The sequence below is a fragment of the Botryllus schlosseri genome, chromosome 10 (genome assembly GCF_051294905.1).
Source record: "Botryllus schlosseri isolate E-star chromosome 10, Bs_hap1, whole genome shotgun sequence".
NCBI classification, from domain to species: Eukaryota; Metazoa; Chordata; class Ascidiacea; order Stolidobranchia; family Styelidae; genus Botryllus; species Botryllus schlosseri.
The window spans coordinates 13140553-13165449 of record NC_137245.1 but is presented as its reverse complement, the minus strand read 5'-3'; the positions used below and the strand labels follow the sequence as shown (position 1 = coordinate 13165449).

General features: G+C 40.6%; 1 protein-coding gene across 4 annotated transcripts in view; it reads left to right on the top strand.

Annotated features, from left to right (window-relative positions):
- Positions 1 to 24897, top strand: part of LOC145448277 (uncharacterized) — a 219879-nt gene that overhangs the window by 26892 nt on the left and 168090 nt on the right. Inside the window, exon 6 of one of the 4 annotated variants that reach the window (XM_080326645.1) lies at positions 24072 to 24093. In XM_080326645.1, coding sequence (XP_080182771.1) covers positions 24072 to 24093 — 22 coding nt within the window. Of the gene's footprint in view, positions 1 to 1362; positions 1607 to 24071; positions 24094 to 24897 lie in introns of those variants that run through there. The other 3 variants (XM_080326644.1, XM_080326641.1, XM_080326642.1) reach the window with 3 other exon arrangements.

Sequence of the window (24897 nt, the reverse complement as noted above, 5' to 3'; positions counted from 1 at the left end):
GGAAGAGGCCGTCCACACTTCGATTTGGGTGCCATGGAGTCGACTTTTATCAAAATACGCCAGTCAAGTCTATGCCTACAGAAAGACTTCGTGTACCATCTAAAAATAGTAAATTGAGCTTAAGCGCCCTCTTCGCCCGGACTATTCGAAATTTCATGCCGGTAACGTCATATTTTGGGATACGTTTGTTGATATACAACATATCACTGTTGGGATCAAGTCACTGTACGTTCGAGTTACAGGTGATCTCGAGTCAGTTCATTGCACATTTGAGTCTAGTCAAGTCCTCCATTTTTGGAGGTGACTCGAGTCAAGTCAAGTTAAATTTTCTAAGTTTGGGTCCCCATTTATTTTGGATCGAGGAACGGATGTAGAGTTGAATATACACACAAAAAGGCGTTGTATCATTCATGCATATGAAGAATTGTAAAACAACGCACGCAACGGCATATCCTGTAATTATCTGTCTGCAAATATCAGCCAAATTACAGGATACAATGCGAAATCCAAGAAATTAAAAGAATGATATGATACCACACACTACCCGCATACAATTCCACGATATAAAATTTTAACCTTCTCGTTGTTGATGAGTGATACAAACGCACAAACGATGTTATAGTTCGATTTAAATCATGCAAGAGGGCTGGGTGAATGAACACTCGGCACTGGGCATTGAGCAGTTTATAGAACAGAGGCATATTGCTAGATTACGTTACTATACTATAGTTTACGACAACCTAAGCTGTAAGTGTAAGCTCTGATTAATGTGTTTGCGATCAATTTATATGTGATTGGCCTATAACAATGAACGCTCGATAAAACTCACTCTCATTGACTGATTGGTTGCGATTATAGGTTAGTAATCCATATTGCGACCACTGAACCGAACTTGGGCAAGATACATCGATTTAGTCGACGCCGGTAAATTGATGACTTGAAATTGACTCGTAAATTTTGCTTCGAGTCACGAGTCGATCATCATTTCTGAAACGACGAGTCAAGTAAAGTGAAGTCATTTTTGCAACGCGACTCGAGCCAAGTCAGACGAAAAGGTCCAGTCTGTGGACATTGGATTTCTGCTTCGAGAGGAACGGGAATGTTTAATTGCATGTTAGGAAAATATCGATTTATAGCCAATAATAAACGATACGGGTCCAAACTTGCCAATGTCTAATGAGAAGACAAACATTTGTAATATCCTATGTAAACACGTAATGCTTCCTCCGATATCTTCTCGTTCGCATTTAATAATAAACAAATATGCTATATATTCGATTTTATTCTCTGAAACTGTTTCAAGTCCGTACCTGACCATCGGATTTAGAATAAACCATGCCATCGTGATTTGATCTATACAGTACACAAACCAACGATTTCGTTTCCCAGCAACAGCATGTTCTCGTTGATATAACTAGGCATCTTAGCTGGTACATGCATCGCTATAGAAGGTTTTTCACTTATACTGCTCGCGCCTCCACGAGCCTCCATCGCGCATACGTGTACGAATTCGGCCACAGAAGGGGACTATCATCCAATGATGGATATCAACAAGGAGACATTAAAATTGTCGAAAGGTCATAAAGTCGGCTTGATTGTCGTTGGAGTGAGTAATAATTAGCTTAAATACATCTGGCTCGAGATCTGCTTAAATCATGAAAAATTGAAGACAAGATGGACTCATCGTAAGGCCGAGGCATCAGAGTTTCTTAACCTACGGATGAATTTACCACCATGACAGTGGTAAATTTGAGCAACTCAAAATACTAAAGAATTAATCTAAGCCTATTTGTCTGCTGAAACAAAACAATATATACACCAGGGGTCGGAAACTTTTTTCGTCCGAAGAGCGAGATTGACCCCATATTTACCAAAGTAACTCCCAAAGAGTCATACATGTCTATCAACTGTTTACCGCGCAATTGAAAATACGTGACGTCATATTATCACTAATTCCAATTCACTACACGGGATTCGTCGTGTGCATGTGCACCATGTTTTCTGTATAAAATCTCGTACTAACCATGCTGGTTGACTTTTTTGAGCCTGCGAAACTTCAGTTACATGTATCCTGTTCAATTACATCTTTTTAATTCTAATTACAGTGAGAGCCATATGATATTTTTCGAAGCTTCAAGACAATTAACATTTAGATTTCCAACAGATGTAGAAAACAATGAATGTGTGACTTTATTATTTACAAGTTTTTTACAGTAATGCGTCTTTTGGTGTTGTATGTATTACTGATGGCTTAGTGGTATGGTTGCTAATTGGTGAGTCGCCAGTCATACGTTATCGCAAGCTCGTCTTGATGCTATTTTTTAAATTCAAGGACCCCTGATGCGTAGTAGGATCTAAACATTGTCATCACAGTAGTAGTTTGCATACCCACTGCAAGGGTGATACGTCAGTGACGAGGGATGATGGGGCGAGAGTGAGGCAGTGCCTCACCTGCCGTCAGGATGAATGAAGGAAAATTGTGAAACTTTCAATGATATTGGTATTTTCTATCGATGTCACGCAATATACATATTTAGTGTTCGAAAATAAGGCGCGGAAGGAGAGGTAAGGGTACATAGGTGAGGTACAGATGGGCTAAGCATCATACGTGATAGCGCAAATCATCGTAAACAGCTAATAGCTGCTATTAATCGAGCGTAATTGTAGCACTGATTCCAAAAATCTACAATATGATCAACTTCTCAATTCTCAGAGTATTTGGCGGTAAAGTAGCGTTGTGATACTTGCCTACATTTTAACAGCTGTACTATGCAAAGCTACTTACCAATCAAGAACGTGAATAGTTATTGCGATGTTTGTAATCAGAATTTGTAATTGTGAATGTCACATCCAAGGCAGTTCATTTCTCGCCGTAAATCAGGAAGACAATGTGCATTTGAAAACTGCATTGTCATGCAGGCGTAGCAATGTGTGCTATTTTCTTTGATAAATCACCGTGTAGTGCAAACCACGATTTCGAGGCGCGCTATGTTGGGTAGCCCCACATCGTATGCGCAATTGATATTGGTCGCTGGCGCGACAGCAACTTAAAGTTGTGCATTTTAAAAAGGAGGGTCCGAGCCCCTAACCATGGTTAGGCCACTGTTTTGAACTCTCAAAGACATGTCTATTAGGGCTGTTCAAAAATAGCCTTTTTTCCTGAATCTTGCTGGCTACTTGATTAAATCGTTAGGTTGCCTTAAAAAACGACGCACACCAAATTTGAATTCATTCCAACCAATTTTCGCGGCTTTCGTAGAGTTTGAAAATTTTGAATTTGCCTAAAAATGCAAAAAAAAAATTTTTTCAAATTTTTCTGCCAACCCCATGAAATTGTTGGGCTGTCTTCAAAAACTATGCAAAACATATTTGACTCAATTCCAAGCCGTAGAAGCGGAGTTATTTCAGTTTTTCTTTCATAATTCTTGGGTTATCCACCGATCAAGGATAATCAAGGTTTCAAGGCTTCAACGACTATAATTCTCGACTATAATTCTCGTTTATAAATTAACTATAAGTGGCGAGGAGCGTATAATTTCAGTACTCGAAATATTCGTATTTTACTACTCGACTCAAATCATTAAAATTATTTCTCGATTCAGATTCGAGTATTCCAATCATTGTGCCCAGCCCTACTCGTGAGCCATAGGTTCTCGACCCCTGATATAGGCCTACATGCAAACAGGTGTCATCTCACGTGAAAGTCCTTTCTCAATCTGAGGCTCTCCGGCGGGGGCGCGAGAAATTGACAAAGTCTGTATGAGTTTTGACTAAACATGTGTTTCACAACCATTCTGAGAAGACGATTGTTGAAGATGAAACTTATTCCGTATGTTAAGAAAGCTCGCCAAATTCAAACTCTAGCAGTAGCGCTTAACGGAGTATAGGCTGATTTCTATTTCATTTGAGCAAATTTTTGATATTCTTTGAATATTTAGAGCAATTCCCACGTGTAAGTCATTCATTACTTCAAAGCTTTGGCAGTAGCCTAAAGCTCGGTGCACTGGGTAGCTGTTGTTAATAAATGGCGAATGGACTGCCCAAGATAGACTTAGATGCAATACAGGTTGCCTGGTTTCGCCTTCATTTAGGCTACCCCAAATCAACACAATATAATTCAATTCAAAAGCTGATCAAATTTAGCATGGCAGTACAGAGCTACGCCGTTAGGATTAGGATCAGCATTAGGATTAGTCTCAGTGCAATCTACCTTGAAATAAATTGATGTCGTGTTCAATTTTTTTGCTATTTTCAAACAAGTTGGAGGAAATTTGTCAGAAATGTTAAAGACTCAACAACTGGAATGCGGATTCCAACTTCGCGTAAGACATACCATATGTATATAGATAAGGGATTGGTAACCTGCGGCCGTAGAAGGGAATTTGTGCAGCCGTAGACACCTAATTCAATTAGTATGTGTTGGCTGCCGTCGACATGCAAATTGAAATTACGAATTCGCTCCCAAATCTTTGAGAGATTTTAATTTTTCTTGAGATTTTCTTCGCGCTCCGCGCAATTCAACATTGCTTCATTTTTCGATTTTAATATAATAGCGGCCTTCTCATTCTGATCCGGAATCGGAATCGTGTGCTCCTCACGAAAGAAGGTCAGGGGGGCGCAATCTTATTGACCATCACGAAGGGGGGCGCATGTCCAAAAAGGTTGAGAACCGCTGCTCTATATACGCATGGCGCTGGCAGCGTTAAAAACAACACCGAACAAGCATCCAACTTGACAATTTCAAAAATTTTACCTACTTCGTTACCAGAAATTTGCTCGAATATTCAGTGATTCTCTGCTGTGAGTTTGACCAGCAATCACACAACATCAACAGCGAAATATGGGACATGTAGGTATAGTCAGCGAATGATGCTTATTTAAACCAATCAATGAAATTGTTTTAAAGAATACATCGTTGCCTAATGTAAAAAATCTAGCAGGCGTACAGGCTTACGCCTTAACGGTCTCGGCCAGATCGGACAATGTATTCGGCGTCCGACTATTACTACATTGATATTGAGCAGAGTGTAAAACGGATTTCTATACTTGCTGCCGATATTACCCCATAAACAAGTTATACATTAGCCAACACCCCATTCGCACGGACTTGGTTTTTATGATACAATAAACATATCAAATCAAGATTGATCCCGTGCACCGATGTGTTCTTAATATCAATTTCATCGATTGGTTGAACAAGAATCATTCGCTGACTACCTACATGTAATGTATTTCGTTCTTGGTGTTCCGTGATTACGGATCAAGCTCACAGCAGCAGAGAGTCACTAAATATTCACAAACGGAACGCTAACTTTTTCGAGCAAACTTTTAGGACAAAGGTAGTAATTTTTTTTTTGATTTTTCCATGCTGCCTGCGCCATGCATAGAGTGGTCTGAAGTTGAAATGCAACGAATTTTAACCGAATATGTTATAATGACGGGGAACTTGTAATATATGAAAAAGGTTCACAGTTCACAGACCTACCAATATTCGATTATGAAAGTTTCTGAGGTTCATAATAGGACGCGAACGTGAACCTCACGTTCACGCCATCCCTAATACATACAGTATATCACTTCACTGAAATGTAGGGTTGGAAGTAGGTATATGACGTCATATGTTCACCTTCGCGTTCACACTGAACCTTTCAAAAAGATTCGTGTTCGCACGAACCTGAACATTTCTGGGGTTCGCACCATCCCTATCTATCACTATTGTCGCACTGTTTCCGAGAATCAGAAAATTATTAATGTCAAGGCACCATGACCTCTTTTAAATCGCCTACAGGAATGTGAAAATCGGCCGTGTAGTCCAAAATGCAAGAAGAGGATGCGAACCAGAACAAAAAAGTATTATTCTATTTTCGGTATATAATTGTAACCGAAATATATATGTGGCGACCCAACAGGTTGCCGACCACTGCAATGGAAGATATGAGGCTAAATTATTGTAACCGATGCACACCATCCATCGCAGTAGCTGTTCAATAAATTCCCTCAACTTAGCAATTCTCGCATCTCTCACTGCTCAGATAGAATTCAGGATTCTTATTGGTGCCACAGCTCACAATTTCGCCAGCCGGGGCATACGATATATATATATAATATCGAACGCTCCGCGCCAGCTTTATTATTAGTCTGATATGATACTAAAGACATGTTAGTACATAAAGCATGATGACTAGAAAGCTTACATTTCGAGGTTATTCCAGTTGAGTTGTTTCACGATAACATATGTCATTCCCAGTTCCTGAAAAAAAAACCTAACCGGTAATAACATTTGCCTTGTTAATTTAAAAATATCTCTCTCATCATCAAAAATGGCGTACAGAAAGCATACTTCGCTAAGCAGTCTACTGTAGATGAGCGAATTCTCTATCTTCATAATGCAGTCTATAAATCCAAAGCTTCAAATCTAAATGCATATCTAAGTCCAGAAATAATTTCGTTCTTTCCACGTCGTAATTCAATTACAAATCCGATAATGACTGCAATTGGTTGGAAAATTGCACGGAAATTTAACAACAGAAGACATTTAATATCCAAGTTCAAATTCAGCTTAAAATAAAAATAATCTATAGCCAGTCCAAATCTGGTAAAAATCATCTAATCCGTTTTTTCAAATCCAAATGCATGCTCATCTCTGGTGTCCACATCTACAGTCTGCAGATAGACAACACCACGATCAGTAACTGCTTTGACTTCGCTCGCAATTTACTCGTATTATCTGGTCGCAAACTCGGTGTGCATCGGCTTTAGTCCTTGTTGCGAATTCCTTCCCGTGGCTGTAATATCTCGAGCTATGCCACTGTGCCTTTTAGCAACAAAGTCTGCTACTTCCCCTCTTTATTCTCATAGCTACCAACTACCATACTAGCGTAGGACAGACTGCCCCGACATCGTCTATAGCTATATTTTGATATCCGGAAACGAGGTCACGTTTTACAAACCGCAAAACATATAAAATCGGACGAGAAGACGGGTAATTTGAAATTTCTTACTGGAAATCCGTTGTGTTGAATAAAAAAAGTTCATTTTTCCAAATCGACTACCGGTAGACCCGCTCTAAGGTCATTTTTAGTCATCCTTGCCGCCCCTGACGTCGAAAACCAGATTACGCGTCTTTGATGGCGTTTTTCAAGTTCTACCTATATAATCTCCTGCCTGTCTAAGCTATGAAGGAGGACGAATTGCCAAAAATGAGTACATTTGGGCAACCTCCTGGGCATTTTCGATTTCTTGAAAAATGAGGACAAATCCTCCTCAAGGAGGACGCATGCTAATCCAAAATAAGAGTATTTCGAAGGCTTAGCCTCCGCCAAACCACTTCGACTGAAGCACCGAAGCAATACTTACTTCCATTTCTCTGTTCAGATTTTCGAAATCGTTTTTGGACTCATTTCTGTCGGATGCAGTATAACCACGATCGTGTTCAGAAAATCATACCTTGCCAACTGCTACAGATATTTCTACTATACCTACAACGATGCATATCTTCATCCATATGATCTGACGACCTACTGCCACTATTACGATTGGCTTTTGGTATTTACGACTACCGCTCAGGGCCTCTGGACTGGAATAATGGTAGATAATATACTATTGTTTGAGCATGTGCTTGGAATCTGCCAACAATATTTCTCATACAGATTGTCATCTCAGCAAGTCTTAGCCTACGATTCGCTGCGAAACCAACCAAGCAAACGGTATGTCGATAGTTCGCAGACATTATCTCGGTAGTAAAGCATTTAATACTTGGAGAAATTGTGCTATTATTTTGTGATCGATTCATAACTGAATCGTCCACTGCTAAACCTAGTCACTCATAATGTGCTCGGTCTGCTGTCGTGCTACCCTAATATTAACAATTCGATCGCTACCCTTGTGCAGAAGCCCGTGTGATTTGTTCTGAAATAAAATTGTTCGCATAAGTGAATTGGATTAGATCCATTCTTCCCAAAAATGGCTAACCTGATAGCTACATTGACTCCTTGGTGAAAATGCGAAAATTCAGGCAACCAAAAGCCTTTGGATCTAACAAATGTTACGTTAATATACATTTTCCATTGCTCGACCCTGTTTCAAATAGATTCACCAAATCGATTAGATCAATCTTCGAATCGTGTCACATAGAGTTACCATATTTTGGAATCGGGAAAGGAATACACGTTTTCAAAATTTTCAAGCACAGAATACCGGTGGAAAATCCGGAAAAAGTGGTAGTCTGTTGACTAAAAAAAAAGAGAAAAAAGTCAACTTTCGCTCAGCTCCCGAAATACCCGCCGGAGCGTCACTTCGGTGCTGATTTGCGGCACCTCAGTCGAATTTTGCTATAAATTTGACCAAAATTCCTAAAAAAGAGGTCAGAATCTCAAAAAGGAGGATATTTAGGCGTCCTCGGAGGACATTTTCAAAAACCCTAAAAAGGAGTACAAATCTATCTAAAGTAGGACGTATGGCAACCCTGGTGTTACAGCACTGTTAATGCAAGGATCGTGTATACAACCAAACAATTTTTTCCTAATACTCGAGAGGACGTGCTGCTTGCTTTCCATCATGGTATGATGGTCAAGTGAATACTAATGCCACTACGACAGTCGGTATGTTGAACGCACATCCCAACATCACACAACACGTCCCCAAAGAATCACAGTTGCCCGATTTGGAAGATTTCATTCACCTATGTAAACTGGCCTCAAAATCGATATCGCACAGCCAAGCGTAGGAGTGCAATTCATCCATTGGCCAGCGTTTGATTATATTACCAGGTCTGCACCTAGAACTACTCCGACGATATGTTTCCAGTACTATTATTATTATTAATGATAAAAAGGGGAGTGACTAAGGTTGCATTCGAACCAAACGGGGTTTTAAAACACTTGGTTTAAAACATGTCTTAAACAGTATTTTAAACAATGCCTTTAAAAAATGAGTTTTTTCAAGTTGTAATATTTTGCCATAATTGTGTGAATACTTCGAAGAAAAACATGTTGTATGAGCCTACGGACGATTACCACCCGATAAAGCCGACGTATACGATATTGGATTGTTGGAACCCTCAAAATAGTCGGTTCAACAGCTATACTACGCAGATATTTCGACAAGGGAGCTATATTTGTCCTTTTTTCTCAATTGTCAATGTCAATCCAATATGACGTCACAACCGAATATTCGTGACGCCATGGCGTAAAAAACAAACAAAAACAAGTTTCAAAAAGAGCCTTGTTTTAAACATGTTTGTTTTAAATGCTACCCTAGGAGTGACGCTTTTTGTCTATAAGGCCTGGTGCGTTACGGACTAGAATGCACGGGCGGTATACTATGGAAGGGTGGTTCTATATTTCAGTTATCAGGCTTCGAATCCCCTTTTATGAAACTTAACAACCCGTTCTATTGTCGCCAGAAAGACTTTTTGTATGGTCTCAATGTAGCAGCTTTCCTGCGCCCCCATATTCGGGTTCGTTATCGGTCATGCTCTCGTTATTCGGTTAAAAGCATGAGGTCTCTTCTTTTCAATGTGTCGGCCGTGCGGGTGCGGTCAGCGATGTTACAGCTTGCGATGCGAGTGAAGTCGTTATACAATTAAATAGTATATTCATATTGAAATGAACCCGAATATTTTCGGCTGACACTCGTCAGGGTAATCGTCAGCAACTAGCAGAGAATTGGAAAGAACATTGTATATCAACAATCGTATCACAAAATATGACGTCACCAGCATGAAAGAGAGAGCGTTCAATGTACTATTTTTAGGTGGTACACGAACTCCTTTTGTTGACAGAGTTTCGCCTCTCTTTCATGCTGGTGACGTCATATTTTGTGATACGATTGTTGATATACAATGTTCTTTCCAATTCTCTACTAGTTGCTGACGATTATACCCCTGACGAGTGTCAGCCGAAAATATTCGGGTTCATTTCAATATGAATATACTATTTAATTGTATATTGAAGTTCTGTACCTCCAAGAAGCTCTTCGAAGTCGTTATAGGTTATGTGGAGTTGTACCGTGTAGTTGCATTGTGAGGTGCCTCTGTGGAATGAATAAATTATCCACTCCACATTTAAAGAAAGGCCGTTACATCAAGATCTCTCACTATCTGTCGTTATTTGCGACATGTAATACGATATTTCTGTCGTGGCGCACCAGACCGATAAGGTGACAAGCGCCACAATGTCCCATTTTCACCATTAATAATAATAATAAGCACAAGCACAAGAAGTTAACTTCACAGCCCCATGTAGACGAGCTTTCATGGACCTGGCTATCCAGCTCTGGCCTGAAACCGGCAAGCGAAGGTTTCATTTTCGCAGCACAAGACCAATCGTTTCCTACAAAATACTATCGCAAAAGAATTCTGAAGCGAAACACGGACGGCAAATGCAGAATGTGCCACAACCAAAATGAAACTGTAGCACATCTCATGTCCGTCTGTGGTGCATTTGCAGCTACCGAATACACATGGAGACACAATAGGATTGGTCACTACATTTATCTTGAAGTATGCAAACATTTTAACATCACCACTTCGACAAAAAATTGGTACGATCACAGCCCAGCACCAGTGACAGAAAACGAACAAGTAAAAATTCTGTGGGATGTACCAGTTATAACTGACCGCGAAATCAGGAGCAACCGCCCGGATATAATCGTTAAACTAAAAAAGAAAAGAGAATGCTTATTCATTGAACTGGCTGTCCCAGCTGATCACAACCTACTGCAAAAAGAATCAGAAAAACACTCCAAATACGCAGAGCTCAAAATGGAATGTGAGAAAATGTGGCGATGCAAAATAAGCATTGTACCGATAGTCATTGGCGCTACAGGGGTCGTGAGCAAAAAACTAATGAGACATATCCAACAAATTCCGGGTAACGTTCGATTCGACATGATCCAAAATATCCCATTATTGGGCACTGTGCACATTCTTCGGAAGGCCTTGAATGCACCACTGGACTAAAATTACACTTGTGAATCAGAGCATAATTTCTGTAATGTCGATTCTTCATCTTCAATAATCTCTACCTCTGCTCTGTAACCCTTGCCAATTCTTCATCTGCTGCAATTCTGTAATCTGACTTCTCCATGTATTGCATAGGAATGACAATTTGAATGTATTACTGAAATTTTAAAAATTTACTCCAATCTCGCCATTTTTCTTTGGGGGCAGGTTGCTTCCCGGATTATGTGTGTATTTACCAGTTTTACTGTGAATAAAGAATATAATAATAATATTATATGGTCGGACCCTGGCTTGTCAGCATTTGACCGCACAAATCTGAAATCTCTGGGAATGCCTTACTCGTCCATCCTGTTCACGACTCTGATATGATTTTAGATCTTGATGCGAGTGAAGTAGAAATAAGCGCAGTTTAGCAAAAGCGGAACAGCGGAATATGATCGCCTCTGGTGTTGAATTCAGAGGTGGTCAAAGTAGCCAAGAAAGCTACTCAAGTAGAAGTAGAAGTAGCGACGAGAAAATCTACTCAAGAACGAGTAGAAGTACTTCTTCCATAAGCAACCTAAAACTACTTGAAGTAGAAGTAGAATGGACTGACTTCAAATCTACTCAAGTAAGTAACTAGTTGTGAAAATTGTCGTAATTCGTTCGCAGTGATTGTCAAAAGGTGCAAATTGAGCTATGAGAAAGGTGCCGAGCTTGATTCATATTGATGCATACCAGGAGGTATCCAATTGTCTACAGCAGTGGTTCTCAACCGCCGGTCCGCGGACCGGTGCCGGTCCGCGACGACATTCCTGCCGGTCCGCGAGGAATATTACAATTTTATACTTTAATTTCAAGATGCAATGTTGAAGGCTTGTCCTTTGATAAAATAAATAAAACATTTAATTTTAAACTGATTCAAAATTTTGTGAGGTAACATTAGGGCTAGAAACATGTTCGATTTGACTTAAAGTACAAGACGTTTCATTTGACGGCATGCGAGCGACAAATACAGAACAGATACGAGCTCACTCATCGCTAAGCAGCACAGTTTGATCATTGGTTTTCGATTCATTTATTTTGTGCAGGACCGTAACTGGGGCACCCCAAATGGCCCAATTGGAGAGGGCCGAGCTTGAGAAGGGCCTAAAATTATTTCGCAAATGAATATAAATCATAGCGTGTTATTTGAAAGTTTTTCCAACATTTTTCAATTTCTTTTCGGGCTTTGCACGATTTAGTGTCCCCATATGTCTTGCTTATTAGGTGCCCTTCTCCGAGAAATACGCATGATTTACAGGCATTTCGGCGTCAGCCATTGCCGCACCACGACGTATCCGCACATAATGAAGTTTATGTTAACATGGGACTCCGAAATTTGGGCCTAAAATTCGACCGCGAGAAAAGCGCTTCAGTCGTGAATGATCGAAAATTGTCGCCATTGTCGCGATAAGCTACGTAAACTCTCTGCTTACGCTGAGTAGAATGGATGTGATCACAAGTACAGGTGAAAACATCCACCCAAGTGTAGGGTCTTGGGGCGAAGCCCCCGGAAATTTTGCTTATCGCCTTGTCGGGGCCCCAAGATCAACGTTTTTGGGGGTGGGCTGACGAAGTGCTTTTTCGGCCCGGATTTGCGGATGGCAGGTATAGCTGCTGCAATGTGTTTTCTTGCGGCACGCACTGTATTCGCAGTTGCCGGAGTAGCCTGCGTCTGGTGGCAGTGGGCAACGAGCAAGGTAGCACGACAAGGTGCTTGGTTCGACTCCGATACGCCTCTTCTCTTGATATTGTCGGTCGGTATTGAGTTGGCGTGGCCGTTTAAACCCATGGCCTTTGGCGCGAAAGACTGTAAACGTCTCTCAGCGCGGTAGCACGTTTATCTGGACAAGGCAATTTTACCTCGACTTGGCAGACTCACTACCATAAAATCACATGGATGCCATCATGAATATTATTAAATACGATCAAAACCCTCCAAATGTCACTCTCTAGCATCATATAATTGCCAAAAACGGTTGCATACTTTACATTTTGGCTTCATTTCAATTTTGACAGTTCACCGGTCCGCCAGACATTTTTTGAAATTTTACCGGTCCGCGAGGCGAAAAAGGTTGAGAACCACTGGTCTACAGCATAAGCATTCGTCCGCATCATGGGATGAAAATGATAGTAGTGATACGGAAATGCGGTACTAATCCTCTGTTTACTCGAACAGCAGGTTTTAGAAAATATCATGGTATGACGCACGCGCCCCCATGTTGTGAGGCCCGTAGTTTAGTCGAAGAGCAATACGGAGAAGTTGTAGAGGATACGACGTAAATACTTCAAGTTTCTATTTATTATATAAAAATAAATAACAAAAAATTTGAAAATTTTCTGTTCACCCCATGAAAGTGTTAGGTTGTCTATAGAAAGAATGTTCACCAAATTTGGTTCAATTCCAACCAGTGGAAGCGGAGGTATTGCCATCGAAAAATTTGGATTATCAATAAAATAGTATTTACGGTGACCAATTCTTCAATTATTTATTATAGTGGTGCCCACCAATTTTTTAAATTTTATTTTTGTATATTAAATAGAAACTTTATACTCCTGTAGCAATGCGGCTACTGGTTGGAATTGAACCATATTTGGTGTGTAGGCTTAAATTAGGTAACCTAACAATTTCATCAAGTAGCCCAGTGGTTCTCAACCTTTATGGCTTCGCGGACCCCTTTTGACCGTCACGGACCCTCGCGGACCCCCTGAGGTTTTACTTCAATTTTAGCTCAATTATAGTGCAACCGTCAACTGTTTTGTGCAAATATGAACTGTAGGCTTGTGATAAACAGCAAAATAATGATGTTTCTTGAAAATAACATCATACTATTTATGTAGAAATTGGTAGACTTTATTATTTCAAAGCTAATCTTGCTGCTGTATTTCTTGAAGTACGTGGTCGTGTCTTGAAAATTCGCGTCTTCGTTTTGATATGAACGAGGAGTGCCGGAAACCATTTCCGCAAAGATAGATGGAGGTTAATGCAATATTAACACATACCGCTTCCGACGATACTTTTGGTGTGATCGCAACATTTTTGGCACCAAAATGAGGAAACATATATTTTATGAACATATCACGCCCACCATCTAGCGCAGGGACGGGAAACATACGGGCCACGGACCGGATTTGGCCCGCGACGGCATTTTTATCGGCCCGCAGAGAGTTTCTACCGTCAAAGCGAAATCCTAATCTAAAAGCATAGACAAATTTATGCGCCAAAGAATGGACTCAAGTTTTCCTACCTGAGAAAGACTGTCATGAAACGACTTGTTCTGTTTGGGTTTACATATATATTTACGAGGAAATATTTTCGACCAAGAACAGTTGAACATTAACAAGACAAAGCTGCATACCAATATAACTGGTGATATGAATTTCAGGGTTGGAGCGTAATGCTTTGATAGCAACGAAACACTCCTTGTTCCTAAAAAAAAAAACAGCCTTGTCGATAGGGCATCCGCAATAAGAATGCGCCAAATCTGATATCCAAGCTTTAAGAGCAGGTATATCATTGTCCGATTTATGACGAGTGTCAGCCGAAAATATTCGGGTTCATTTCCACTATTCAATTGTATATTGAAATTCTGTACCTCCAAGAAGCTGATCAAATAGTGGTTATGTATATTACAGGATAAAATGGGGTTGGTGGCGACAAATTAGGGAAATACTTCGAAATTTTTTTATTTCAAAAACCACTGTTCACTAATTTGATGAGACTGACAACTTCAAATCGAGAAGGTTTCGCAGACAATACGAAGTCCCCCTGATTGACGTTACTATCTCCATATTTTTTTAAATTTTTTCCGCAAACCCCAACAAAACGTCTCTAAACAGCAACATGTTTGTATCAGCAGGTTATTGCAAAATTGGCAATGAAAATGAATTTCCACACTACGATAGTTCATGTCAGACGATTATGATGATGATATGAGTCATGAGGTTTTAGCAGTTGTGTGGCGAAACTGCCTCATGCTTTCTCAAATTAAAAAATAAAATAAAAATTAGGTTATCAACCATTTAAAAAAATTTAGAGGTCTCGCGGACCCCCTGAAATTGCTTCGCGGACCCCCGGTTGAGAACCGCTGAAGTAGCCAGTACGATTTGAGAAAAAATGTCATTTTTGAAGACTCCTAATGTACATATTGTACATGTAATGTGTAATTGCTGTGTTAATGACATGCCTGTGTTGCTAGGCTATATTCACTATTATGTTTGAATGATTTTTTTTCTCGATTTGAATCGTTGTCATCCTACCTAAAGCTTTTCCGAGCGGGAGGGACTCTTATGGCGGATCGGTGCGAACAATACAAATACTCTCTGGACGCCGTATCATCAATTACAATCATTGGTGATCATTAGGCCCATTTACATGGTCAAGTCGTCTTGAGGCCGAGTCGTCTTGAAGTGACGTCATGGGACGGCTTGCCGAAGGGCTGTTAATCCGATCGAGTTTACATGATCATGTTTGTCGCAGCTGAAAAGATACACAGCACTGTAGGATTCAGCTCGGGAATAGGCTACTACAGTTGAAATATCCAGAAATACTTATATGCAATTCTAGAATGGCCGAATACACCGTGCATATATCCTATTCTTTTTGATAGTGAGCTGCGCAAGTTAAATTGTTGGCTATACTCGTTTCATAAGTTACGCCGCTGAACTAATAATACCACGTGCATATTGGAAAAGCAGTATTATGTACTGATAGAGCTTTCATTTTCACCCAGTTGAAATACGTGTCGGTTTCATGAAATACGAACATGAAATGTTGGTATATAGCGGTAGTCTGGATCCGATTTCAAGTACCGGTACTGCTCAAGTCGTCTCCAAGCGACTCTGCGGAACGGATTGAGCTCAAGACGGATTGAAGCCGTCTGCCTTTTTCTCTTTTTCAAAAACGAGAGAGTCGGATTGACGAGTTAGCTTCGAAGCTGACCCAAATGGCCATGTAAATGGGCTTATTGTGTGCGATCCTGCCTGGAATCCTGACTATTTATAGAAGACCGTCGTTCGATGCATGCCCAGAGGTGGTCAAAGTAGTCAAGAAAGCTACTCAAGTAGAAGTAGAAGTAGCGACGCAAAAATCTACTCAAGTACGAGTAGAAGTACTTCTTCCATGAGCAACCTAAAACTACTTGAAGTAGAAGTAGAATTTGCTGGCTTTAAATCTACTCAAGTAAGTAAGTAGTTTTCAAAACGGTCATAATACGTTCGCATGGACTTTCAATAGCTGCAAATTGAGCTGCGTGCGGAAGGTGCAGAGAGCTTCATGTACAATGCATATTGGTGCACCCCAGAATGTATAAATTTCCGACAGCATGAGCAACAAATGATATTAGTGATATAGAAATGAGATACCAATCTTTTGTTTACTCGAACATACCGTTTTAGAAAATGTCATGGCTTGTTCCCTCACCCATATTAGGGCCTTTAGTTTAGTTGAAGAGCAATACGGTGAAGTTGTCATCATCATTGGTTTATTAGCAATTTGATCAGTTCAATACACCACAAAAAATGCGATACAATGAAAAGACAGGAAGATGTCGAAGCGACTTGGAGTTGTCAATGGAATCAGACACCCACCTTGGCCTAGGCGATGTAAAGAGGAGGCATGCACACTGAATGAAAGTAAAGAAGACAGTATAAAAAATGAAAGCGACAAGAATAGGGCGGCATTTCATGAATACGACGTTAACAATTTGTGCGATTCGTATACGATGATAAAAAAAATATGGCGTAACGTAAAAATGCCATATAGTGTAATTGTATTTTGGGAAAGTAGACGGCGATGCTACACTTACTTTTAAACTTAAGCATGTATGTTCTCCAGACAAAAGAAATGAAACTAATTAGAACTCTTAATAATGATACTTCGAATTGAACGAGAACTACCAATACTACATCAGAAAAGCGGAAAATGTATTCTATGTCTTTTGTCGAGACAGTTTTAACGGTGGTATGGTAAAACACATCTAACGCTTATAAAGTCACAGCCCACTTTCCCAGATTAGGGCACGCCATGGGCTGCTAGATTACGATATGATAGGTAAATGCTAGACTGCGAAACGGTTCTTTCAAACGTTATGATGGGCATTATTTACTGTGATGAAATACGTCATATGCGCGACAATGCGGTACAATGCAACCTGCAACGTAAATAATATTTACTTTCGTGAAAACGTATTTGTAACTCTATATCTCCTTGATGTGAAGCGCGACGGAAATTTTGGGTTTGACTTAAATTTTCATAAAATTGAAAGTTAAAACTCCGTGAAAACAGCCCGAGAATTCCCCAGTTTCTCTTTCTAGTTGGAGGGTTACACTACTTCTACTTGACAAACTGAAAATAGCGAGAAGTAAGTAAGTAGATCACAAAATATTACGAAGTAGAAGTAGCGAAGATTATATCTACTTGAGTAGGTACCAGAAGTAGAGGAAAACTACTTGAGTACTTCGAAAAAGTAGAAGTACTTCGTTACTGACCACCTCTGTGCATGCCACCTTTTTATCTGACGATCGTCCGACGCCGTACGACCAACAATGTTTATTAGCCTGTATGCGATGCTTTTTATCCAAAGTCCGTTGATGATTTCTGTTTTTCAATAAAGTGCAGGCCAACGTATCTGCCGACTCTCTGTTGCGGACAGTAGAAGGAACGTGACGACGTCTCGCATTAGACAGCCTACCGCGTCCACGCCCTAGCCAATCCACGGGAGATGCAAATGAACTGGGCAATAAACTGGGCACTTTCTCTGTCCAATCAGGCTTTCTCTATGGAAACCGTACAGTTAACGTTCAATATTATTTTGGCTATGTGCTCTGGATAGCCATTGGCAAGGTAAGGTGATATTCACTTTACCTCATGAGGACCCTGTATACTACAGGGTGCGTTTCGAATTGATCTTACGTATCACGGGGAACATGAATCCCACCCAAGATACTGACACCTGAATGTATCCTTACGATAGACAGTCGTAATAAAATTATTGTTTATCATATGTGCGCTAAATCTCATACGATCATACATCTCAAGCAAAAGTAATCCAGTGCTCTTCGACACTGACTGTTGGATATTGTTCAAATATAGAAATTTCACCCGGGATGCCTCGAGAGAAACGTGGTATAGTCTATTATTATATAAAGCGACACTCGCCCAGCTACAGCATGCTGCGGTAAATCTGATTCGATTCTATTTATTCTATATACAGGGATCAATCAGCGCGGGATTTTCGGTATTCAGCTTTCTACTGACGATGCTAATGATAATTTTGGAAAGTTTCGCGGTCGTATACATGTACTATGGATACTACTACCTTTCATACCAATACGTGAGTTCGTTCAGGGTGATGATAGACAAGTTTATGCTTTAACAACCCGTAATGTTTTCATGAACCCTTAAAGCAGTGGTTCTCAACCTTTTCGACCTCGCGGCACCCTTTGGAAATGATAAATAGTTCGCGTCACACCATCACAGTGGTTCTGAACTTTTTTGGCTTACGGCCAGGGCATGGTATGGTAGGGTATGGAACGAGAATTTTCCATACTCCATACTTGCCTTACTCTCTCCATACCATACTTGCAATTTCCCATACCATACCAACATTGTTCCATACCATACTTGATACATATTCCATACTTTCAAATACTTCAATATCATAAGTATAGTACCTTTTATAGCACCTATATTATTGATATTTCGGATATCATTATTGCTTAAACTAGCGAATATAATTCCTGGTAATAGTTTTACAGAGTCTGTTTTGGTGAGGGTTAGTTCACGGTGATGAGGTGCCGTGTACGTCAACTCTACAGCTTCCGCGAGCAAAATGAGATAGTCAGCATGAGATTGTTATCTAGGACTGTCCATAAAAGGGACTGGCAACATACGGCCCGCGGGCCGGATGCGGCCCGCAACAAGATTTTTTCCGGCCCGCGGACAGTTTCCTGTCTTACATAATAATGTGGCCCGCGGCTCCAGTCTGCCGAGATTCCCCCCTACTTGCCTAAACGTCAAATTTTAGTGACTGTATGTTATTATATAGGTGTGCGCACTGTGCAGCGTGCGAGAGTGGAGCTTACGCGTAAGTTCTTCGAATCGAGAAGACTTGCATTGTCGGCATTTACGATGTCCTCAACCCTAATGAATTGTTTCTTGGTAAATTTCGGGTACCGGGCTTATCAAACGCTTTGAAATCTTAATTAAGGATTGCACCGTGAGTTAGTTGATCAGAGAGAAGCAGACACGGCGGCGCCTGTATGACAATGCTATTCTCAAATCCACATTGGATTGTCATTATCGGCGAGAAATGGCTTTGAAGTGACATTGCTGTCGATAAAATACATTCATTAAATACGATGTATTCCTTGTATACATGGGCGAATTATTTATCCATTCAGCAATCCGGCCCGCCAAAGTACCTAATTTTCCTATTTCCGGCCCGCCGACTGGAGAAGTTGCCCGCCCCTGTTCCATAAGAATATCATCGCATTTCCGGTACATTGGCATGAGGCACATACAAGTTTGAAGTAAATACTCGCAAAATAATTTATAATATAGGCGAACCCATAAATTATCCCAGCTGCAGGCGATCAATACTGCAGCGATCTGCATGATTATTAGTATAGTATTCGGTTGGGGTTAGCATGGCGAGAATTCCAAAATCCAAACTATATCTACCCCACTCACTGATCTATAATCCTAATGCGAGATCGTTTGAAATATGACCAATAAGATATCTCGGTATGCAAATAGTATAGATGTGCGGACAATGTTTCAGAAGAAATGTAATTATCAATCACATTGAGCATGTAGTACGTTGCATCATGATTACTTGTAAGCTGTCGTCACTCAAGAATAAGGTAGTTGGAGTAGCCTACATTACCAATTATTGCGTCACATGATAGACTATGCTCGGAGACGTCATGTCTAGACTCGAAAGAATATCGGATCAACATTACTGTTGTCATTATTACATCACAAAATCATGTCATTCCAAGTGCTCCTAAAACCGTTGCACAAGCGTGTATTTGTTCCTACACAGCGTTTAATAGTTCACGTTCACACATAACAAAAGCGATTGTATTCCGTGAACAGCGAACAACGTACGCTTCATGAAGGTTACACATATCACGATAAAATGTATAGAACACCAAAGTATGGAAGTATGGAAATGTCGTTTCATACCATAGATTAAAATCTTCCATTCCATACCATACTTGCATCGTTCCATATTCCATACCAAAATATCGATCCATACCATACCATACTTCCATACCATACCATACCATGCCATGCTTACGGCACCTGCAAACTACCAGAATACTTATTAGCACCCTAACGCCGACTAATGTCACCATCCCTGCAGTCAATTCAAAATGTTTCTGTACTTCCTTTCTTTTGAAATAAACTTCTCCATTTTAATATTTCTAAAAGTAAACTTTTGTACGTAAAGCGTCCCTCATATCGCTTACTAAGCCGCGATAGAAAGTCGTCGTTTTCCTCGGGTCAGAATATCGTTCCTTCGTGATTACAACAAACATGGTGTATTCAGACGAAAATGTAAAGGGGGTCATTTTAATATACGACTTCACAGAAACTTCGCTCTGCCCTTGAATACTATTTCATAAGATTTGTTTGACAATAAATCTGCCCACTGCCGCATGGGGTCGAGGAGGTCAACCACGACCGCCGCTAATGTATACGGAGGCGTAGAGGTGTGGGCTATACCATGCTATGCAATGCATTTTCACGCAGACCGTGTAGCACGCGTGAGGATAGTCATACCTCGATAGTTCTACTGGCAGACACCCGCAGTTCAATTATATTTCATACGAACCAGGTAACCTCAGCAGCGAAGAGGTTTGTTAACTGATATATTCTGATCAACATTACTTCTCAACTCTCATATTCGTCGACAGTAACACAACGTTGTGCTACAAGCCTGCATTTGAACGGAAGTGCCGGCACGATACCTAACAATCGCAATGTGGATTGCCAAGTTTGTAATTCGAATTTGGAAACCCGCACGTAAATTCTGAAGAACTTCATTTCTTGCTGGTGATTGGGGGGACAATGAGGATTAGAAAACCGCATTGTCAATGTCATACAGGCGCCGCCATATGTCTGCTCTTCTTAGCGATCAATCAACGTATTGCGCAAAACTGAATTCAGCCTTCAAGGCGCGCGGTCTATCCAGCTAAGCGAATTCGAGGAGGATATTGATTGCAGTGATTAAGATTATTATTGATCGTTTGCTATAGACTAGAATTATTTTGCAAATATTTTCAAAATTCCGAAGAAATCGCTAGCGGCACACTTGCGAGACGTAAATGGCACACCGGCTGAGAACCACTGCCTTAAAGCCTTAAAGTATTTACTGCTATGAATATATATCAGGTCCGTAACTATTGAATTGGTACAGTAGCCAGGATTGTAATTTGCAGGTGCATTAAATTCAAGTATGATTCGAGCGGGCCTATATTACTTTACATCGCGAGAGTGAGAGACATTCATACTTATTATTTCAGCGTATTGTGACGTTTATATGGACGTCTTTATTTACAGATGATATAAAGTATAGATTGCTAACCTGCGGATTGATGCACAACTAGTCAGTCACGGCTGAGCACTCAGATAGAGCTTGTGTTTACCGGACGATTTGTTAACAGATATTGTAAGCAGGCGCCGGACAGCATTATGTCTGGGTAGTTTTGCCACTTTGACACCATGTACGTGGTATTTTCGAACACTATTGCCACTCGGACAACATGTCTGCGGTATGTTCGCACTACGATGCGGCACTCGGATAGCATATCCGAGGTATTTTCGGACTTTGTTGCCGTTCGGCCATCATGTCTGGGGTATGTTCAGATTGTCTTGCGGCACTCCGACATTATTGCTGGGATATCTTTCGACTGTGTTGCCACTTGTACGGACACAATGTCCGAACAGTCACAAAGTCCGAACATACCTCAGGGCTCAGACATGATGTTAGACCAGAGGTGGGCAAACTACGGCTCGCGTGTGGCCCGCAGCACCGTTCTGGGCGGCCCGCGAGAGTCTAAAAAAGCTTTTTAGGAATATTGATAAAATGCGTACTAAAAATCGAATTAATGCGGGGACTTGATTATACTTTTTCTCAATAATTTCACCATGATAATTCTAAGACAGTGGTTCTCAAACTGGGGCGTGAAAGTATCTGAAGGGGGGCAGCTCAACTGAAAAAAAATTTCGCGCACCACGCGATTGTCATACACTTCATAGTTTTTACTCTGTATTTAGTCTGAATTTAATATTTAAACATCTATCATCCACAGTCGTAACCCTTCCATGCCATCGAATTATCCGTTAGATTTGCTAACATCCTGATTGCGTTTCGTGATATGACGATAAGGGGGGGGGGGGGGCGTGTCTTGAATAGTATGAGAACCACAGTTCTGCGGTAAATACTTCCTGTGTTATTTCGTATTTTTAATTTCTGGCGCGATAGCCCGATCTCAAGGCCCACGCAGTTTGAAGGGTTTCAACTGCTAAACATCACATAAATCCTATTGTCATAATTCGGATCACGAGTGGGATTTCAGATTGGCCACTTCAGTTTAAATTATTTCAGTGATGTGTGTCCTGGAACTGAACCAAAAGTGGAATTAGTAAATCTATGAAAAGATTGTTGCTCCCAGATTTAAATTTCAATCCTATTCTAAGAAGCGGAACAACGGACTGTCATCTATATAGTTCTGACAAATTGGTTATTGAGGTCGACCAGCCTATAAATCTACCCGCTATATTTCTGACGCGTGTACGATATCATCAAAGCAATGATTTGTTTTAAACAAGCACATATATTATCTCCTTGTCATCACTATATAATCAAATACCAATATTGCGTTTTGGTTTATAATCCCAATGTTATATAGTGCGGCCCGCGAATGGATTTAGATGTTGAATGGGGCCCACGAGCTCAAAAGTTAGCCCACCCCTGTGTTAGACTGACGTAACACAGCCGAACCTACCCCAGACACAATGTCCGAGTGCAAACATATTCCGAATATACCGCGGAGATGATTTCCGAGTGCCAACATAGTCCGAACCTACCCCATGATAATGCTGTCCGGCCGCTTACATATGTATATCTGTTTACGAAGCGGTCAACAACCGCTATAGCGCTCTCTATGGGTACTCAACCGTGAGTCACGTATTACGTATCTATCCGTAGGTTTGTAATCTGTATATGAAGCGGTTGCTGTGTAGTTGTGCCTGCATCTGCTGCTATATATCTGTCGAATCTGCGAATTTCTTGATCCAGTCGAACCTGAACGGCTGTAATCTGAAAAAGTGTCCTTCTATCTGATTTCAAAAACATGGTAACCCTTCTATATCTATTTCGGGCGAAGCATGACGAAAATTCTGGTATCTAAACTTTTAGTCGATACTCCGTGAAAACAACACCTAAAATTCTCCTTCTCAGTGTCCCTCTATTTATTTCTCTCCCTCTATCTCTCATTGGAAGAGTGTAGTACTTCTACCCAGCCAACTGTAAATCGCGAAAAGTAAGTAGGTGGATTGCAAAATATTCCGAAGTAGAAGTATCGTAAAATTATATTTACTTGATCAAGTACTACAAGTACTTCGAACTTTGTTAGTGACCCACTGCCTCTGTGGTTTAGTTGCAGACCAATGCTGCGATCTGCTCTCACCTGAATACTGCCTGTAGCCTTTCAAATATCAAACCCATGGTCGTTATCTTCAAAATGGTGATAAAATGTATGCATGCTGCGGTATGTTTACTAGTTAGGAATTTTAAATCTGAGGGTTCCACCCTGGATAAAACCAATACCCCGCATGTTTGTCCATCCCAGAGCTCAATCCTATTTCCCTGGTTGGATGCACAATTCCGAATTCACCTCATAAATCTTTTATCTATGAGAGGAAGACTGTCGGAATGATTGAAATCGGATGTATTTTATGTCTCACAGTTTGTGATTGGGATTTGCATTACGGACTTCTTGCGCTTGCATGCAGTATGTTCGTGCTCAGTATGACCAGCATGATAATATCGTACATTGCGACGGGATGTTATGGTTGCTGCTGCTACAAACAACAGGTAAGTAGATTTTTGTGATATATCACGTGATATAAAACATTGCGATCTATTTAATCCGACCTGAGCATCCACCAGGATTTCCAACAATGCAGTTCTGTACATTGCTGTTCTGCGACCCCCATCAGCAGGCCGTGTTATTTTTGGCATTTCAGGAGCCAGATACCAAAACTGCCAAAAATAAAAATATGCAAAAAATAACACGGCCTGCCAATAGTGTATTTCGTTGATGGTGTTATGTTAACAGGATCGCATTACAAACGAGAAGAGCGTGTGTGAAGGGCAGGTTTCTTACTCTATGGGTCCAGCCCACACATTAGGGGCGAAAGCATGGTGTTCTAAATGGTGTAGGCACAGCGAGATTGAACGGCTGACTGCATTTTGTTGAAGTCATACTTTTCATTTGTCCAAAGTCAATTTTACGGCCATTTTTGACCGGCTTGCCGAGCACTAATTTTGATAAAACGGGTATCAATGGAAAGCTGCCCCTGTACTGATTACTAAAATATAAATTGTATTCTGCTCATGGATCTGGAACCCCCAAATCCAACCACGATTTTTGCATTGTGATCGAGTTGAACATTGTGACGCAACAAACAGTCTGGCTATTTCTGAGCTGCAGTCTCGTTTTGCCAGACAGTCTTGTTGCGTTAATGTTCTTAAACAAGCTAACCTTCCCAGGACTCTTCCATGTGAGTTGGTAATATTAAAGCCATCTGACGCGACACAAGTCCGCCTAAAATATATCGGTAGACTGATGGAGATGGAATGGTCGGGCTACAAAATAGAATGTGTTGAGAGACAACC